The 19,093-nt window shown below is 42.8% G+C and overlaps 1 protein-coding gene across 2 annotated transcripts in view; it reads right to left on the reverse strand.

Moving 5' to 3' along the window:
* DCX (doublecortin) overlaps nt 1-19,093 on the reverse strand; it is a 72,855-nt gene that overhangs the window by 43,543 nt on the left and 10,219 nt on the right. For both annotated transcript variants that reach the window (XM_086619609.1, XM_086619608.1), the window contains exon 2: nt 17,266-17,606. In XM_086619609.1, coding sequence (XP_086475735.1) covers nt 17,266-17,606 — 341 coding nt within the window. The remainder of the gene's footprint in view (nt 1-17,265; nt 17,607-19,093) is intronic.

A 19,093-nucleotide genomic window follows, 5' to 3' on the forward strand; every position in this document is an offset into this window, starting at 1 on the left:
AGATACCATTGAAAACCTGGTACGATGACATAAGGAAGAGAGAAGAGCATGTGCTTTTCTGCAGTCAACAAGATACACTATTTTTCTGGGAGAACAAGCAGAAAGTGCTGAGACAGCACAGAGCAACGCAGAACAACACTGATGAGGAGCTCAGTGGGGAATCGGAGCTGGAAAGGCAGGGAGAGAGTGAATGCTGCTCCTCTCTCTCTCCCTCCGTGTGCCGGCTGACGAGGCAGGTTGGACATAAGAACTGAAGCTTTGTTCAAGATGTGATCCAGTGAAGCTGGAAGAAACCTCTGGGTTTTGTCATTTCTGCCTGAAATGCAATAAGATGCTTTTCTTTTCCTTATAATTTTTATAATAAATTGTTTCAAACTCTTGGCTTAGGTATGTGGCAAAGGTATAAAAAGATGAGTGTGGAGATAAACACAGTGTGCTTAGGCACCTTTAGTACAAGAAAATGCTGACGCAGGGAATCCAAACCAGGAAATATCAGAACTGCTTTAGGAAGGCTGCAAAAATGACATGCAATTATCAAAACCGTTTGAAAAACCCAGAAAAGGCTGCATTTGCAAGTCTCTCTCTGCACAGAGACTTGACTATTGCCGCAGCTTCCTCTAGACTTCTCAGGGCTTCCTCAATGTCACAAACTGGACCCAGCCAGGACAAGGACATCTGCATGAGAGGACAGCCCTTCTGTGGGGCCAAATGCACACAAGTCACTAACCCCATGCTAGAGATGAGTAAAAAAATTTTTTAAAAAAAGTAGCTCTTGGGGTGCTGTGACCTTTGCTGTTACAGATGGATTTATTCTAAATGACAAAAGGATTTAAATAATTGAGTAACAGTTTCCCCTCCAAAACTGCATTTCTTGCTGCATCAGCCATTGCTGACTCTTAAATTATAGTTTGTCATAAAGCAGATTTTCCAGTCCTTGCTCCACAGGAGCTAGCTGGGACAGTGATATCATTCCTAAGGAAAAGCCACAAGTGCCTAAGCGAGCTACAGTCAAATTTGATTAAAAACAACACAAGCATTTAGAGTTACAAAGAACCAAACTTTCCACAGCCAGCTGGCCTGGGAAAAAGAGAACTCAAGGCTCAGTTTGTGCAGACTCTCTTGTGTAGTAGCAGATTTGACTCAGTGCGCTGGCATTTTGGATGCAAATGCTCAAAGGGTCGCACTGGTAGAATGGACTTTGCAGAGAATAGACATAAAGGCCTGACTGTTGAAAAGCCCCATTGGTGCAGTGGTGAGAAGCAAGTCCAAGTGAAGCGTCCAGTAACAACGAGGCAAACAAAGAGCAGCCAAGAGGGACTGGAGCTGCAACCAGGGAGCAGGGCAGGGAATAACAAGTTTCTGCAGTGAGAAATAAACTAAAACAAAAGGCTGGTTTGGAAAAGCTTTGGCAGTGGAAACAACAGGACACATGTACACAGATTTCTTCCAAATGGCCAGCTAACCACTGCTGCTCATAAAGCTGTGCACACATTGTGTTCCGTGTTAGCGGTTAATCCGCAGCTGATTAGGACCCACCCTGCCCGTGCGTGCACGAAGAGGCATCCAGCAAGCAGGCTGGGGGAATGACACTTAATAACAGCACGTGCAGGCGCGTGATTTGCACTCACAATCACCTCCACAACCAGGAGCACAAGAAATGCAAACATCATCCTTCTGAGTCTGAGAAAAGGAGCCTCGGTGTGTGCAATTACTGCTCAGCTGCGATGTGAAACACACTGATGCATCTTTCTTTTCAGAGGTGGCAAGTGAGGAACAGTGCCCGTCTGCCCCTTTGTCACGGAAGGCCCTGAAGACACTGGAACATCGGACTGAGGTCACGGCCTGAGGAAGCCTTCCGTAGACTTCAGTGAGCTTTGGATGAGGCTCTGCAGCTGGGTAAGAAATAAGTATCCATGACTGAGAGATTCACACATATCTATATAGAAAAGGAGGAGTTCAAGGCACTGCCCAGGTCCTCTCATGTGCTATACTTCAGCCTTCGTAATACTCCTTTCAGGTTACATAATAATGTAAATTCCAGGTTTATTCAGAGTGACACCACACGCACTGATTGACACTTCTTCCAACTCGAGCAGTGGAAGCCCAGCACACAACGAGCGATGCCAAGCTGCGTGGCATAACCTGGATCGCTGCAGGGCTCAGGAGGGAATCCTCTTCCTCCTGCTCCTATAGACTCAACTGTATCGCCCAGGGAGCACTTCCAGCTAAAGCAATAAAAGCTGGCCAGGGGCAAAACGAAGGACTTGGTAGGCTAACGGTCTCATTTGGTGTGGCAAATCCTCTGAAATCCACTGGCAATTTAGGAACATAATCCCCTCACTTTTATTAGTGACATGCGTCAGTCTTCCGTACAAATCGGAGACTACAGTTTCACTATTACCACAAACTTAAATACAGCGATTTTTCTCAGAATAGGATGCATTCATCCAACTGCCTAGTAGGAACGTCTTTGCCCCTGAACATGGCGAGGATTAAGGTGTGAAATTCCTATTAGGCCAAGGGGATTAGGCTGTTGCATTTACATAAGGATTTGACACAGAGGATCAGTTCATCGGTCGGCGCACGCAGGCTGATGCACAGCCTCTGTCAAGGGCTAATAGCTGCTGTTTCAGGAGAAAGGGAAGCTCCTCCTTCACAAATGTACTTACATCTTTTTGCGTGATGCTGCTTGGAGAGGCCAATTCCTTCTTGATCCATTCAGTGATCATTCTAAACCCTAAAGCACGAGCTACGGGATTGCCCTGGTTATTGTCTTGGTATATTTATATCTGAAGTGGTAAATCGGAAAGTAATTGATGAGAAAAACTGATAGATTTGGAATCAACAAAATCTATGTAAATACCATGCACGCAAAAGAACCTGGGAAGCACCAGCTCAGGGATAAAAACTGTGCCATAAGTACCTGGATTAGAGTGAAAAAATGGTTTCTGATCAAAAAAGAGACTATAGCTCAAGCATGTTTTTCAACAAAGAAATACCATAGCCCTAGGAACAGAGTGGCCCAAACTCTCAATACATAGTTCTGTTTCTTGGAACCTCAGGGTTCTTGATCAGCGAAGAAAATTCACAAACCAATATCACCTTCTGGTCTTGAGTTTAACAGCAGATCCTTTAGTACAGTCATATGTCAGTTTATCCACATTAGTGTGCATTATCATCAGTGAACTGTAAATACTCAGGGTTTACTTGTTTGGTTACTGCATAGCACCTTGCATAACTAAACACTCGAAAGCATAAAATTAACAACTGACTGGAATCAATATATTATGATTTATACCTGAAATAAGAAAAAAGTCCTGCAAAAGCAGAGCTTACAGCTTCAGTAATTTAGGATTGTAGGTCTAGGACTAGTAATTTAGGATTGTAGGACTACGATTGTAGTCACTGGTCACTATTAAATATAATAGCATTAACAAGAAGAGATCAGCTTCAGGCATGGCCTTTCCCTCTGTTAGTGCTTAACACTGCTCCTCACACTCCGCAAAGCACCTCACACAAGCTAACTTGCAGAGAGCTATTCATGTCCTTAAATTCTTTGATGCACCTGAGTCGACGTGCTCAGCACGTGGTAGCGCTGAGACCCAACACGTGACTGATGCTGGCACTGCCTTGAGAAGTCCTGCTACTCCAGCAGCACAAGCTGAGCAGCACTGGTGTCCCCTGTCATCTTCTTCCCTGTACCTTCTTGTGCCCAGGTCCGGCCAGTCTGAACCTAAGTAGAAATCAGCTGAAAGACCAAATAACTTAGGATGACACAGCTGACGTAGGAGCAGAAATGAGAAACCAGGAGTCCATAAAACCAAGGCCTCTGCCCAGATCGTCAAACCACAACGCTTTCACCTCTGGAACATCTTCATTGTTTTATCTTGCACAAAATCTGGGCAGTGGTGTATCCTTCTGAGGTAGAGGAAGAGTCATTAACAGCTATTTCAGAAACATGACTGGTGCAGCATATGATTAGTACAAAGAATGAACAGGTAAGGCAGTCACACACTGGATTAAAGGACAACGATTCATAAATCCAAAATCTTAGTCTCACATGTTGCTTTTATATAGGACCTGGTAAGAGCCTGCCCAAACTAGAAGTGGAAATCATGCCTCTCAATTTTATTCCTGCATTTCTGAAATAACAGGCCACTTCTGGTGCATGCTGTCACTTCCCTGACTTACGGAGGAAAATGTGGATGTTAAAGAAGCCATAAATAGTATCTGCTGGTGCTCCCTTTTCTTTTACGTTAACTTTGATTCAGGTCCCTGCAATTAACAGGAACAAGAGAAAGACAAACAAAATTACCCCAGCTGTTTGTGGCCGACAGACCTGGCCTCCCAGCTGAGAGCTCTTTGTGCTGCTGAGAGCGTCACCAAGCAACCAGCCCTTGCAGCCGCCAGACTGCAAAAAAGAAGTGAAAGCGTGACTTATGGAAAGGAAGCACATGTGAAGGTTGGGACTGAATCAATCTCCGCTTTGTCTCCTGCCTAAATATGGCACCAGATACAAGAAGAGATCACCCTCAACGGATCTCACCCGCTGAGGGGGCAGAACCCGGATACTTATTTTGGTTTAGAAGCCAGACCCTTAGAAAACCCAGGTATCCTGTACACGATATCTGGATGTAATGAAAAGAAGAGGGATTGAGTCCGTTACGATGCTATTGAGACTTTGTGTTCTTCATCAATCTTAGCTGGTGGTCCAAAAAGCAGCAGAAGGTGGCCCACAATACAGCTGCCAGAATGACTGCATTGTCCCAGTTGTAAGTCAAACCCACATATAAGTCAAGTGGAGGTGAAAAAAGATTGTCGGATAATTGGAACAATATGGCAAGGAAAGTAAATCCCCATGCACACAAGCAGGGAATGAATAAAATGGGAGGGGAAAAATAGGGAGATAAATGAACATTCAAGCTGTGCTCTATGTTTTACTGATTGGTAAAGCAACATTAGCTGTTAGAAAATTGTTAGAAAGGGGTAAATGACATTCTTTCTACAGAACCTGGGCAGTCCTTTGGAAAAAAAAAAAGAGTTGAGAACCCTGACTGATATCATCCCTGACCTATATCATCCCTTCAGTACAAGTAAGTCATCTTCTGTTTTACCAAAATGTAGCTAAGATAAAGATGTGTGAAAACTGTTCAGACTTGAACATTGAAGACAAATCGACAAACTCATTTCAGCCTCCCTGTGAGTTTAAACATCAAGACACACCTGTCTGAAAACACCAAATTAATTGCCTTAACCTGGGTCACACACTGCAGCTGAATCTAGGAGTCACGCCAGGAGCCCTGAGACCCTCTCTTGCTGCTTGAATACCTGGAGCACACTGCCTCTCATCCGTGACCGAAGATATTTCCTGTAGCAGCTACCTTCTTCTGGTTTTGAAGTCAGTCTTTGGTGAGCTATGCTTAGAAGAAAAAAAAAAACACCTTGTTTTTCACCAGTATTAAATATTACGAGATCTGTAAATTAGTGGTCAGTGTATCTACTTTCAGCCCAACTTTATTTTCTTTATTTACTGTCCGTTTTACACTAAATTGAACACTTCGCGCATGCAACTGGACACAACCCAAAGAACAAATGTCAGGATCAGATGGCATGTTTTCCAGTTTTCCAGCATCTATTTTCTGGAAGAAAAAGCATTCTGCAGAAACAGTGCAAAATGGAGCAGTTCTGCACTGTTTGGCACTAAATCACTACCTGCTGCCATGAGCGGTGCAAAGGCTTTATGAAGAAGCTCATGATATGAATAAAAATTCAAGGGAAAGCAGACATTTCAAAAAGCTGTTCTCCATTTTAAAACCGCAAGAAATGCCAACATTGTAAAGATCTCTGTTGCTTTACAGTGCTAAAAATACCAACAACTCTATCGAGACTCTTATACAAAATTCAGCCAGCCTTATGGCTTTCATTTTGGTGGTGAAACGTACCCATCGTTTTGCAGCCCTCTGTAACTAGGGTTGTCTAAAATGAAGGAAATCCCCAGCACCATTTACTCTCAAAGTATTAAAATTCACTAGAAGCAAAAAGATGCCTGAATTTTCAGCTGGTATTAAGAGATGTAAGTTCTTGTTTCTAATCCATTATGAAGGGCTTTCAAGTAGGCAAGAATAACATTCTTAGCTCCTAATGTTGGCTATCTAACTTGAGTCTTTGATACACTTAATTTACATGTAATCCTGCAGCCTGCCAGCAGTTGATAAGGTTCCTGATATGTGCACATTTGAGAAAGAGAAGTTTAGTCCTCTTACTGCCTTGCTGGAGAGCTGAGCTCCATCAGGGAAGGCTGCTCAGATTTAAGGTTTCAAACAGATTTTTGCTTCTCAGCATTTGTCCCCAAATGATTTATCTGCTAAGTTTAAAATTCTTGAGAAAGTTGAAACAGTTGCCCTGCTTTTTTGCTTGTTTCTGCTATTAAAAATACTTCACAGGCTCTTGTAGATTCTAGGTGGTATGGGAGAAGGGTGAAGGGTGTAATTTTTCTCTTCAATGATACTGTTTGATTTAAAGACAATGAAAAAGTTAGACATATCAAAGAAGTGGCTGCCAGAAGTTATAAATCCTGAGTTAACTGCAATACAACACACCTGGCTGAAGAATAGACAAGCACATACACATTAACAGCAAGACTTGTACAAGTGCTGTATTTTATGCCCCTAATGTAGAGCGTAGTTTTGACCAACCCTTTCAAATGTTCCACCACGCAGTGCAATGACATGTGTCACCTGCCCATAGAAAGTTAGAGTATTCCCCACCTGTAGAGCTATAACCATAGCTTTTCTCAACACCTTTGCATAACTAGACACCTTGGACCCCAAAAGAAGTTAACTTACCGGGTGCCAGATCGTCCCAATACTCCAGCCCCAGGCAAACCTCTAGTTTCATACTTGCAGGCACAAAACCACACCAAGACTTAGCAGCCATGTACGCCCGAGTCATTTAGCACTAAACACTCCCTAAGATACACACTCGGACCATTTGTAACCTACTCTGTGTTTCACTGACGTCCCAGTTAAAACATACTGCATTCACAAAAGGGTCACCAAGCACCTGCATGAGCTACCTCACCCCTTCCAGCTGCTTCAAGAGAAGATGGGAGAGTTGCAAAGGGCTGCAGTGCAGCACAGTCACTGGAGAAACTTGGTTCCATATTCTGAAACACGTTTGTGAATGTGGAGGAGTGAAGTGGAAGGGTAGATGGAATACAGCAATATTTTATAAAGCTGTTCCTTTCTGCCTGAATTTTGAATGCATACCAGATGCTTTAGCATCTTGTTTTGATTCTGTGCTAAGATATTCTTTACTAGCCTGCCTCATCAAGACCAATCCTCTTTCCAGAATAGTTATTCTTAATTTAAAAGATAAGTATAAGAGTCATTTCTGCCAGTGTGTGCTGCTTTGCACTTATGATCGTCCATTACACTGCCTATTCATCTCGGGAAGTCTCTCACTTGTCTCCCAACTTTAATACAATAATCCCTTCATTGTCTTCACCAAGTACTTCCACATCCAGGTCACTCAAGACGACAGTAAACACCACTTGTACCTTGATACTTAAATTTCACTCTCATAAAAAGTTATTTCTACCCTGGTTTCTTCTTCTAAACCTGTTTCCCATATGTGATAGTGTTTTCCCTACTTCAGGTTTGTTAATAGATTCTTGAAAGAATCTTTCTTCATGTTTTTTTTTTTTTGAAGTCCAGACATCCACTGGTGCTCCCCTATCCATGATTTTATTTGTTCTATCATCCTCCACTAATAGATCACCAAGATGAAAGTTTTTCTTGCAGAAGTTATGTTTATTCCTACCTTGTTATGCCATGTTGTGTATTTAACAATTTTGACTTGAATTTCAATGGATATACCCAGTGCAGAAGCTGAGTTCCCTAGTGTGCTCTCACCACCAGACATACAGGGGCAAACAGGTACATACATCAGTCGCCATTCCTGACCTCTCTGTTCCTCTTGCAGCAATATTATGGGCATGAGGGAGTGAGGAAGTGACCAAGAGATTATGTTAAGAGCACAAGGGTACACCAACAGCTTGAAGAAATGCTTCTTTCACAGAAACACACAAGATGCTTTCCTAAACCAATTTTCTTTCCTGTTCAGAGTACCCAAATAAAAGACAGACATCTGTAGCCAGAAGCTCTTCTCCCAGTAGCTCAGTTAACAGAGCTAGGTGTTTCATGTGGGGGCTTGAACTGGTCCATCGCAACCAGGGAGCCATGTCCACAGCAGAGCTGTGGGCCCTGGCAGCCGCAGGGGACCCAGTACCAGATAAGCAGCACAGAGCAGATGGTGAGGGCAGGGGAGCGCGAGGAAGGAGCCCGGAGTCCTGCTCTCCCCTGCTGCCCTCCAGGCTCACTGGCTGCATAATTATTCCTGTGGAGCCAATAGAGCTCCTTGTGTCCATTGTCCTCCAGATAAGAGCTCAGACCTGGAGGACTGGAAGGACTGACCTCTCACGCCAGTTCTGACTGAAGTAAAATCCCCTGGAAAAATTCTTCTAACAAATGGTGCATATTATCTCATTTCCCCAAGTCTGTTTTTTGTCGATTTTGTTCGTAACTAAGTTCACTATTTGGGGAAAAAAAAAAAAAGAAAAAAGAAAAAAGAATTAGTAAAAAGCAGGCTATATCTTACACCCACGCTAGTTGAAAAATCCTTGATCTATTTTTCAAGATGGAAAGTGAGAGAAAAGCATCAGGGGCCAATACATAAAAACTTACTCTATTTTATGTGGATCATTTAAAAACTGCTCATGACAACGAGATTTGCATTTTTCTCAAAGAATAATTCAGAAGACAGCAAGCATTTTCAAAGTGCAGTTAAAGACTTCAGCAAAACGCCTTTGGCTTAGTAAAGTAAGGGAATTCAAACCAACGACACAACTCGAGGATATCGCTCTCAGAGCACGATAGTCCCTGGCATCCTTTAACTGGAAGGAGAGTTAAGATTGTTTGGAGAGCAAGTTGAGCTGCAGAGTTGTGTTCTGCAACACTTAGTAAAATGTATTTACACAGATAGATACACACACACGCACTCATACACACCCTGCTTGTGTTAACCAGGAAAGCAGAACCATGTCCATTAATTCGGAAAGGACTGGCTGCGTGTTCCCAAGGGAGAGGGTGTGCCGTACGGCTTGGAGCAGAAACGCTCTGGTCATTAGCCTTGCTTATTTTTCCCTATTCAGTTTGAACTCGGAGCTAAGCAAATCTCCAGGAGCAGGCCTGCAGTTCCAGCTCCGCATGCGAATCGATTCGCTGCAGCCCGAGGAGCCCTGAAGACAAGCTGGAACAGCCCTCAGCTTTCCCGGCTCGTCTTTGCATTTCCCCACACATGCAGGCCTACCTTAGCCAATTTGGAAAATCTGGATGGATTGGATCCAACTTTTTTTTTTCTCCTCGACTCCTTTAGACATACTTTTATTACATATATTTCTGTGCCAGTATCCATTGTCACCTTTGGCAGACCTGAGGGTGGATGGAAGCTGTTATCCCCTGCATGTGAGCAAAGCTATCGCTCCTTCCCTTTCTGCTCCACACAGAGACCTTTGCATGACACGGCCACCACGTTCCAAGGACAAGATGAAGAGGTCTTTGACAATCTCCCCCTCTCAGCCTGGGCCCTTTGCAACACAGATTCATTTTCTTAACACTTAAGCTCCATCAAGATGCACGTGCTACATACAAAAAAATAATAATCACTTGTGCAGTTCTGTGTGCAGTTTCAGGGAAAAGAAAGAAGGAAATGTCGTCGTGCTGGATGATAGCTCTGTCCCAATGTTTCTTACCAGCCTCTGCTGTAAGGCTGTATATGTCTTAACCAACATCTAGCACAGGCTCTTCCTACAGAAAAACGTTAAGTATGAGCTGTGTGATAATTTACCTGCTGGGTGAAAACAGCCCTTTGATCAAAGGCCCGTAGGAGTTGAGAAGGGAAGAAGTGGTTCCAGGCAGACAAGGAAGTGGAACTTGCAACAAGATGTAGAATCTGGCACCAACCACCACCAGATTCTTGAGGCGTCTCACACTGGGTGAATTCGGGGGAGTATTCACACACTCGGTGGGCTACTGCAGGTAGGAAGATGTGAGTAAACATGCTACACATGATGCCACTCACAGGCTAAGACTACAGACCCTGGTGCACCAAAATAAGACATTTCCCCGCTACAAACAGGGAAACTACATGTATTTGAATATTGAACATGATCAAAATACGACATTTACTAGAGCCCATGCACTGAGGTAGACACTTGCTCAGAACACATTCAGCACAACCTGCTCCCTCTCAGAGCAGGAGATAATCCCATTCACACCAGTGGGTGGGATTTCTACTTGAGCACCAAAAAGGAACAGAAACTTAGTTTCGTGTGATGATACAAATTATCAATGGAAAAAAAAAACCACAAGGCTTTCTTGGCCTGCCTCAGCTCCTGATATTCAACCTAATTTCCCTTGCTCATTTTCAGCCCATTTATTCCTAGATAGACCCTCTGGCACTACAGTGAATAATCCTCTTCTCTCCTGGGATTCAGCGTGAAAAGGGAACACGTCACTCTGCATGACAGAAAGAACTGCCAAAATAAAGATGCTAGTGAGGACTGAATTTTTAGCATACGTCTCTTTCGGGGTGTGAATAGCACCAGGATTCAGTAATAGGGGCCATGTACTTCTAGGTCACCAGGTCAGAACTGACTGCATCTTTCAATAATTTTGACAGCCTGCCATCTGTGATACGGGTAGCAGGTGTTCGTGTGGATCTTGGTCAGTACGTGTCTACTAGCAAGGCCTGTAAGATCAACAATTTTCAGCAAGCAGCAGTGCAACTCTGGAGTTTGCTTCTGGTCTTGGAGCAATAGGACAACAGACTCACCACAGCTTTAGCTAATATTTGCAGGACAACAAAATGCCAATGAATAAATACACCGCGCCAAAGCCCTGCTGTATGCCAGCTGGGGGCATGACACCTCCTGCAGAACCCGAGACAAAGCAATGACAAAACATCTGCCAAAGCTTGCAAGACGGTGGTCTTTGGTGTCTCCCCTTGCTCTGCACATGGCCTGGGGAGCTGACTGGAGACTGCACTGATGGCAACCAGATCAAGTCTCAATGCTCACAGGAGAACGGACTTGATCAAGATGTTAGCTGCTGAGATCAGACTGCTTCTGCTTTAATAAATACAGGAATTACGATTCCAAGTGTTCCAGATAGGCCCCTTTTCACCCAGATTCTGTGGCCCACAGACCTAAGTAAAGAGAAATTAATAAGCATAAGGTTTCTGAATAACATCTCAAAGTCTTCTGAATATTTTATCATGACTACTTAGATACACATTCATGGAAGCTTGGCTTATTCATTCTAGCGAATGATAAAATCCTTGAGGGATACCTGCGGACTAATTGGTTTTGTCTGTGTTGGTGTCTAGTCAGTGCATGAATCAGGCAACGCTGAATTTCCAGCTTAGACTAAAAGCTCCCTAAAGATAGGGAACGAGTCTGTGTTGTCTGGCGGCGTAAGTGGCTTGGGTTCAGAAGTTCTTCAGCCCATACATTATTACTACCCTTCCTCGCACGCCACGCGGCTGCCAGAGAGGAATAATCTCATGCAAACACCCTGAGTCAGAGCAGCCTGCAAAAGCAACGAGGAGTGAAGCTGGGAGCTAATCCTCACCCCGAGCGATCCATCAGGGAGGCAGCTACAGGCAAAGATGCTGCCTGCACAATTCCTCTGCTAGTGCTTGCAGTCCAGGCCTGTCTTCTTGGTATCAAAATGGGAGATTTATGCAAGGCCTGCCAAATCTCAGCAGTTAACAAGAAGCACTGAGAAAAAGATGCAAAACAGATGCAGTTTTATTGTTACAGCTTTATGCAGCAGGGAGGGAAGATGGGAGTCGTCTCTGCCTATGAGGTGCTGCAGAGCCTTTTGCAGGAGGCAGGATACAAAACACACTCGCACCCACCTCCTGCTCTTCCTTTCCCATTTGCTCTGGGGCTAGATCCCAGCTTTACACGAGTGCATGAAACTGCTTTGTTCCGGGGTTACTTCAACGCAGTTTTTCAGTATCCAAAAGCACAGTCAATCACAAAATCTCAGAAGGACAAGGAGTTTCTGACATCCTACCCCTCAACACGTGTAATAACACAAACCAATTTGCTTTCTTTGTAACCTTGAAACTCCTGCCTCAGGGTGTAATTTAACTATCTCCAGGGCTCTAGAGGGAATATTTTCCCTCTGATCTTTCAGCAATGCAGATGTTAGTAGGTACGTCATGGAGGTATTCACATCCTTCTTGAGCATCAATTACAGATTACAGCAGTTGGAGGCATTTGTGTATTTTGGTACAAATCTTGTTCTATGTCACATTGATACAATTTCAGTAATATAATCAACAGAGCCACACTATTGTGGCAGAGTTTTAGTCCACTGCTCGCATTGACACTTGAGCAATGAAAATTTTACTAGTTTCCAAATCCCAGCTTAAAAATCAGTGCAGCAGCGCTGAAGTTTTGTTGGTTTCTCCAGTGCAACTTGTAGGCATGAGGCAGCTTTTTACTAGTAGTGCAGTACTAGGAGCTGCTTTATTGACTACTTTGTTGGCTCTGATCCCGAAGTCCCAACCTTTAACCTGCTTTGGGCTTAGTCATCCTACTTCTTCTGTGGCTGCTGCCCTTCCTCAATGAAAGTTATCTAAAATGAAGCAGCAACTTCTTCTCTGGACAAGAAAGGTGGGCTGGCCTCCTAGGCATTTGCATCAGCTTTGCAAACAGAAAGATGAACTTCACTCATCACCTGCCACATGAAATCCTTATCAAAGCAAAGACTGCTAGAGGGGACCATTTTATTAAGACTAGAAAGTCTTTGGGGAGCACAGTCACAAATGCCCTGACGTATGAAAAGGCATGTAATTTCATCTGATGAGACAGCTAACACTCAGATGGACCAGAAGCACTTTGTCTGGGCTAGGTAAAAGCCTAATGAATAGCACGTGTGACTTCTCCCTGTGGCTGAAGATTTCAAAGTCCAGAAGAGATCACTGCACATTATTATGGCTAAGAACATATTCAGATCCCTGCTTGTTGACCAGAATATCTATATTGATGTGGAACTGAAGCATAGAAACTCTCCCCCCTCTGAACAGCACCTTATTCTGCTTCTTTGGTGATGCTAATCGATGAGTCATAGAATGGGGTATTTAGTTAATTAAGACATGGCCATATAACAACTGGAGAAAAAGCAGAAGGAATTTCATACCACAAAAAATATCTTAATGCTAAAGTACAACTAAACATGCCTGACAGATGAATTTCTGGTCACTCAGCCAATCATAAAAAAAAAGGATGGATTTTTATTACTACATCTCTTCATATACTTGCTGAAGAACTCAGACTTTGGAATATAAAACAGGGCAGGAAAAGAGACATTCAGTATGTACAGAAGACATGAGCTTTGACAGGTCACTTCTTAAAAGCAGGAAGGAATGCAAAGCAAGGTGCAGAAAGCAGAAGATGGGTACTGGGCTGTCAGTGATGAAATAGTCTTGTTTTTCCAGAAAAATATCTACTTACTGTACACCATGGTGAGAAGGAAGCTCAAGCACAAAGAGAACAGTAAAGCTATACGACATTTGCAAAGTCTAGTTCAGACTGTTGTATCAAAATATCTGAATGCAACTTCATCCGCAGTCTCAAGTTCTGTTTTCTAATTTGGTTTATTAACAACATAAGGCAGAAACTGTCATCACATGTTTATAAAGTAGCCAGTGCTCCCAGGAATCTAGACTTATTTGGGACACTGGATATAACTAAGAGTTTAAAAAAAGAGAAAGAATCTAGCAAAACAACTGTTTTCCAACATGATCCACAGATCAGACCAAACCCAGGATTCTTTGACCTATGCCATTTCCTATGTGACCATGACAGTTCAAGTTAAATCTCTATTGTGATTCTCTGTCACGACTCACTCTTGATCAACAATTTGAAACCCCTTTTGAGTTCTGGGGTCTCCATCAGGATGTGATGATGTGCTCCAAGGAGGGAAGGAGCTTGATTACAGACAAGGCACAAAGCATTAGAAATATGTGCAAGACCAAGTTAAATAAACTACTTAAACACGAGACACTAACTTAGCAGTTTCAAAAGGACCATATTTTTAAGACAATGCAAGACAGATAAAGAAACAAAATTTCCTTAAAAAACCTAACCTCACTGTTGTTTTGAGTGTTACACATATACGAACACACCACATCCAGCTCTCAATTAACTGCTTTCTCACTCCAAATGCAGGTCTGCAATGCATAGAAATGTAATTATTTACACACCACTATCATTGCCACTACTGTCTGTACTTCTAAAGCATCTTGATTACTCTACTGATGAGCACCATGGAAATGCCTATTAAAAAAAAATAATCACCACTCCTCATTAAGTTACAGCTCACGGACTGAGAAAGGATGATTTTCCTTTGTACGTTCCTTTTGTAAATTTTATCATTTCACAACAGAGGGAGTAACGTGCCTCTGATGACACTCAAAGAGACAGACTGTCAGGATTCTTGACAGTATCTCAGCTTTGAGCAGCTTGCATTTTTGCATGAATATTTTCTCCTGAAAATAAAGTACTGTTTGTCAGAATTAGGCATTCAAGAGCCTTTTCCTAATGTCAGAATCAGACATGCAAAAACCTCTAATATCATGTCAGAAGGTCAGATTTTATGGAGAAGTATGTCACAGAAACCCTAACAGCAAACACTGCACCCACAGCAGGAGCTTCTAGGTCTCGCTTCAACACCAAGAACACACATAGGTGGACAATTTCAAATAAATTTAGATAAAAAGAGAAACAAGCAAACATTGAAGGAAACCTTCCAATAAAAACAAAGCCTTGGTGAACCATGATTGCTCTTCAGGAGGCTCTAACAGTAATTGATGCCGCAAACAAGTATCAAACATTCCATTACTGCCACATCTCACAACCTCACACCCTTCAATAACTGCGACACTGCAGGTACATTTGCACACAGTGAAACTCCCAGCGGGGTCTCCAACACACAATGAAATATCACATTTCATAAAATGGTGAATTATAAAGCCAGCAAAACAAGTTAAATGTGGTATCTTTACTCAGACCGTACTGAAATCACATTTCTGCAACAAAAACTGATGGTGAGGTTGTCAGGTTGCCCCAGTCAGGACAGTGCTGAATTAAGGCACCAGTCAGGGTACAGCTATCGGAGCCTGACATGAGGAAAACAAGGTTGCCTTTTATTTTTGGACTCAAGAAGAGTCATGTATGGTGCAGTGTCTGCTGTGGACAAGAGCTTGCAGTAGGAATTGCTATATTACATGGATCTTTGCGCCCCTTGCTCAGCTGTAGCCCCATGCAAGGCAGTCACTCCAACAACAGATTGCAGCCTGCCCCACAGCAGCTCCACTCTAGGCAATCTGTAGATTGAGAGCAAGCAGCATTTCCCAAATCCCAGCTTAGGACCACAATCCCCACAATTCCACAGGCTGGTCCAGTCACCAGGCCACAAGCTCACTTCAGTTTATGGGCTGATTCAGTCTTGCTCTCCAGAGGTGGACACGAAAACACCATTGACTCCTGTAAGTAGCTTAAAGGTAGAGAACAGAACAGTTTGATGGAAGCTCATGGGACATCCCTATTTCTGCACACCGTTCAAAGCAACGTCTCACCTCCAAAATGCTGGCTGTTCCCAAAGAACAGAGGCATTTTACAGGTTCAGATTAAGATCCTCGTTCACAGCTGTGAGAGCAACAGGACACTGTGCCAGCATGAGTAGGCAACTGCTTTCAGGCCAGATCCATCTATTAAATCCTTTGTAAAGCTGCTGTGAATCAAAACACATGGTCCTATGCCTATATAGGACTTCCTCAGTGAGGATGGATCATTTGACTCTCTCCTTCCTCTTCCCCCAGCCACTTCCAAGGTTTCCAGTATACCACTCCCTGTATCACTGCTTATTTACAGCATGCTACTGCATCTATGGACAGTGTAGCTGGAAAGTCACTCACTCCTGTATAAACTATACATATTATCAAGAAAAAGCGCTGGGTTGAGACAAGTGGAAAGAAAAGCACTGACAGGTAGATGAGATTTTTGTATATCTGAAGCCAGAAGCAGCCACTAACTAATGTGTGGGATACAGAGGTAGGGAGAAAGTAAGGATATCAGACAGGAAAGTAGCATGTCACTCTGACATGCTACTTTCAGCTCCCAGACACTGCACGGGACACTTTATGGGCCTGTATTTGGGGTTGGAAGGATGAACATTTTCATATGTAAAGTCTGCATGTTAGTTGGACACATTGCCTAGGGTTAGCGTGATATTTCAAGAGCCAGTATTTGAGTAATTTTCTCCAGAGATAGAAAGGAGTTAACTTAAAGCAATAACATCAATCCCTAGGATAGTCAGCGTCCACTCAAGAGCTGTGCTGCCTCACTCCAGAATTTGGAGCAAGAAAAATAGTGACAAAAATAAGATCATCCCTCAGCTACAGAAGACACAGAACTGTTAATTCAAACTCAGAATTTTCCTTGAAGAATCTAGCTCTTCCCAGTCCCCAAAGTTACCCTCTGCATTCCTTTAAGTGTTTTCATAGATACAGCAATATGAAATGGCTTATTGCTGTGTAGCTGCTAACAAGAGACAGATGTTTCCTTCAGTTCCAGGAAAATGTAGACATGAAGCACATTATGATGACCCACTAAATATTTTTGACCCAAATCCCTTTCTGCGTGTTACCTTTCCACGCATCTAGTCTCAAAAATGCAGCACAATTCCACGCTTTTCCTGCTAATTACTGGGCTAGACAGAAGAGCACGCTTAGATCAATTACTTTATCTTAGCAAGCAAGGAAAGTCAAGCAACACGTTTTCACTCAGTGAATCCAAAGCTCAGGAGTTCTGGCAGTTAATTTGGAGTCAAATCAGCTGGTGGCTGTGAGCCGAACTCCCCACGTTATTTATTTCGTCCGGAAGACACGCAACGCGCGCTGGCGTGCAGGACGGAGCATCTGTCCCGCTCAGACGGCTGGCTACATTCTTTATGTGATATTAATACCAGCGAAAATTTAGTAACTTCACCACTGGCATGAGAAGTCTGACTTCTACCAGAACAGATGGCGGTGATCATCTCAGGTTAATTTTAGGCTTCAAAAATTGTTCTGAGTCAGCAGAGCCTCAAGATAAGAGAAAGAAAAAGACATAACATCTGTAAAATCTCCTACCTGTTTCCCATCCAAGGTATACAGCTTTTTGACGACTCCTGTCTCCAGTTTTATAGCTTCAGTGATATCGGTGAGAACTTGCTCGAACGAATGGGCAGTCTTCTTGTTCAAGAGCACACGGACTGCCTTCCGGGGCTTCACCCCACTGCGGATGATGGTTACCAGCTTGGGACGCACAAAATCTTTGTTCTCCTTTGCCTGGGCACTGTTGCTGCTGGCCAGAGACTGAGGTGCTTTCTGGTTGGCAGATGTCTTCACATTGACAGACCAGTTGGGATTGACGTTCTTGGTGTATTCTACCTTCTTGAAGAAGTTGTCGGATGAGCAGACGTAGCTCTCCCCTTTTGAAAAAAATGAACACAAGTCTAATTCTACAGTTACTACCATAAAAAACAGACATCATACATTTCCCCGTTAATCATGTAAATCATTAATCATTGTTTTCATTAGCACTTCCCTGACAGCTTGTTATTAAAACATTTTGTCTTATTATAATTTTATATTTATGCTTATTTAAAAGATGACTAGTATTTCCCCAAAGTAAGCAAGTCAGCCATAGCTCGCATCTGCAAACACATACTACCACTCAGTCACATGAACCAATGGCTGAAAAAGGTTGGGAGTTACAAAAGGTATTTGGGTACCTGAAGACGCAACTAAGCTGTCTAAAAGCTCCTAAACAGCAAATTCATTTATCACCTAAATAATTTTGTCAATTTGCCAGCTTCCTCTCCATCCTTACTTAGCAACTACTTCAGTCTGTCATCCCCTGCCAAGAAGATATCAACATTCATCCACAAAGTATCTTTTGCGTCATGCCCGAAAAATAATGAAAACCTGGTACTGAATAGTCTCGACTAAAAGCAGCTTTGACAAATCCAGCAGGCATAACAAACATGCTTCGTTATAGTGTCAGTGGTCTATTAGGAGGATAGACCTAGTGGCAGCTGAGATAAAAAAATACACCAAATACCACTGCTTGCCTTTATATGACTGGTACCAACCAAAAATATATTAAATCCAAATTTAGACATGGTAGAGAAGAGTTACACAGTCTTGTTAGTAGTTCACAAAAAAAAAACCCTTCCCCATCCCATCCAAAATTAGTTTCAAGCTTTGACTGTAATTTACAGGATCCTATCTACCTAAGGTTTTAAGAGCACCTTAAAGGATTTATAGGATGATCTTCTGGGCCTGCAAATCTGACGGATGCTAGGAGAGTTATTACTAGAGTGACACTGTAAAACAGTATCCCTAAGGGAATGTAGCTGTCTGGTCTGAAATGACTCAGGCTGCTGAGCATTTGAGGATGCACTGAAAAAAAGTCAGTCATTGCTAGAGGAAGAAGCTTTTGTCTCGCCACTAGATAAAATTTTAATAGGAACTGAAGGCATAACATGGGTACCTGTAGGATTTTATGAAGTTTCTTTCAGTGTTTTATTGGGCTGATCTTACAAAACTAAGTTCTTCAAATATTACGATAGGTTTGAAATCAAAATACAGATTTAACTGTTTTGAATAGTTAAATCCTTCTTCATATAAACAGACTGGCTGCATTTCCTTATCTGTCCCCTACTGCAAACTCCAGGGCCTGGACATCTTTGAAAAGCCTACCCAATATCTGAGTCTGGCTTTCCATTAGAGGATCTCTAGGGCAGGATTTGACATCCAATCGGCAAAGGTGTAAACATGGATTTCCAAACAGCCCACAACAGAATTTTATGGTCAAAGCAAGTGATGTATCCAGTGTCATGTTCATATAGTCATCCTTCTGCTGACTAAATTGCAGTTTTGATGGAGGCACTGAGATGACCCCTTCATAGAGCAC

The sequence above is a fragment of the Tauraco erythrolophus genome, chromosome 13 (assembly GCF_009769465.1).
Source record: "Tauraco erythrolophus isolate bTauEry1 chromosome 13, bTauEry1.pri, whole genome shotgun sequence".
NCBI classification, from domain to species: domain Eukaryota; kingdom Metazoa; phylum Chordata; class Aves; order Musophagiformes; family Musophagidae; genus Tauraco; species Tauraco erythrolophus.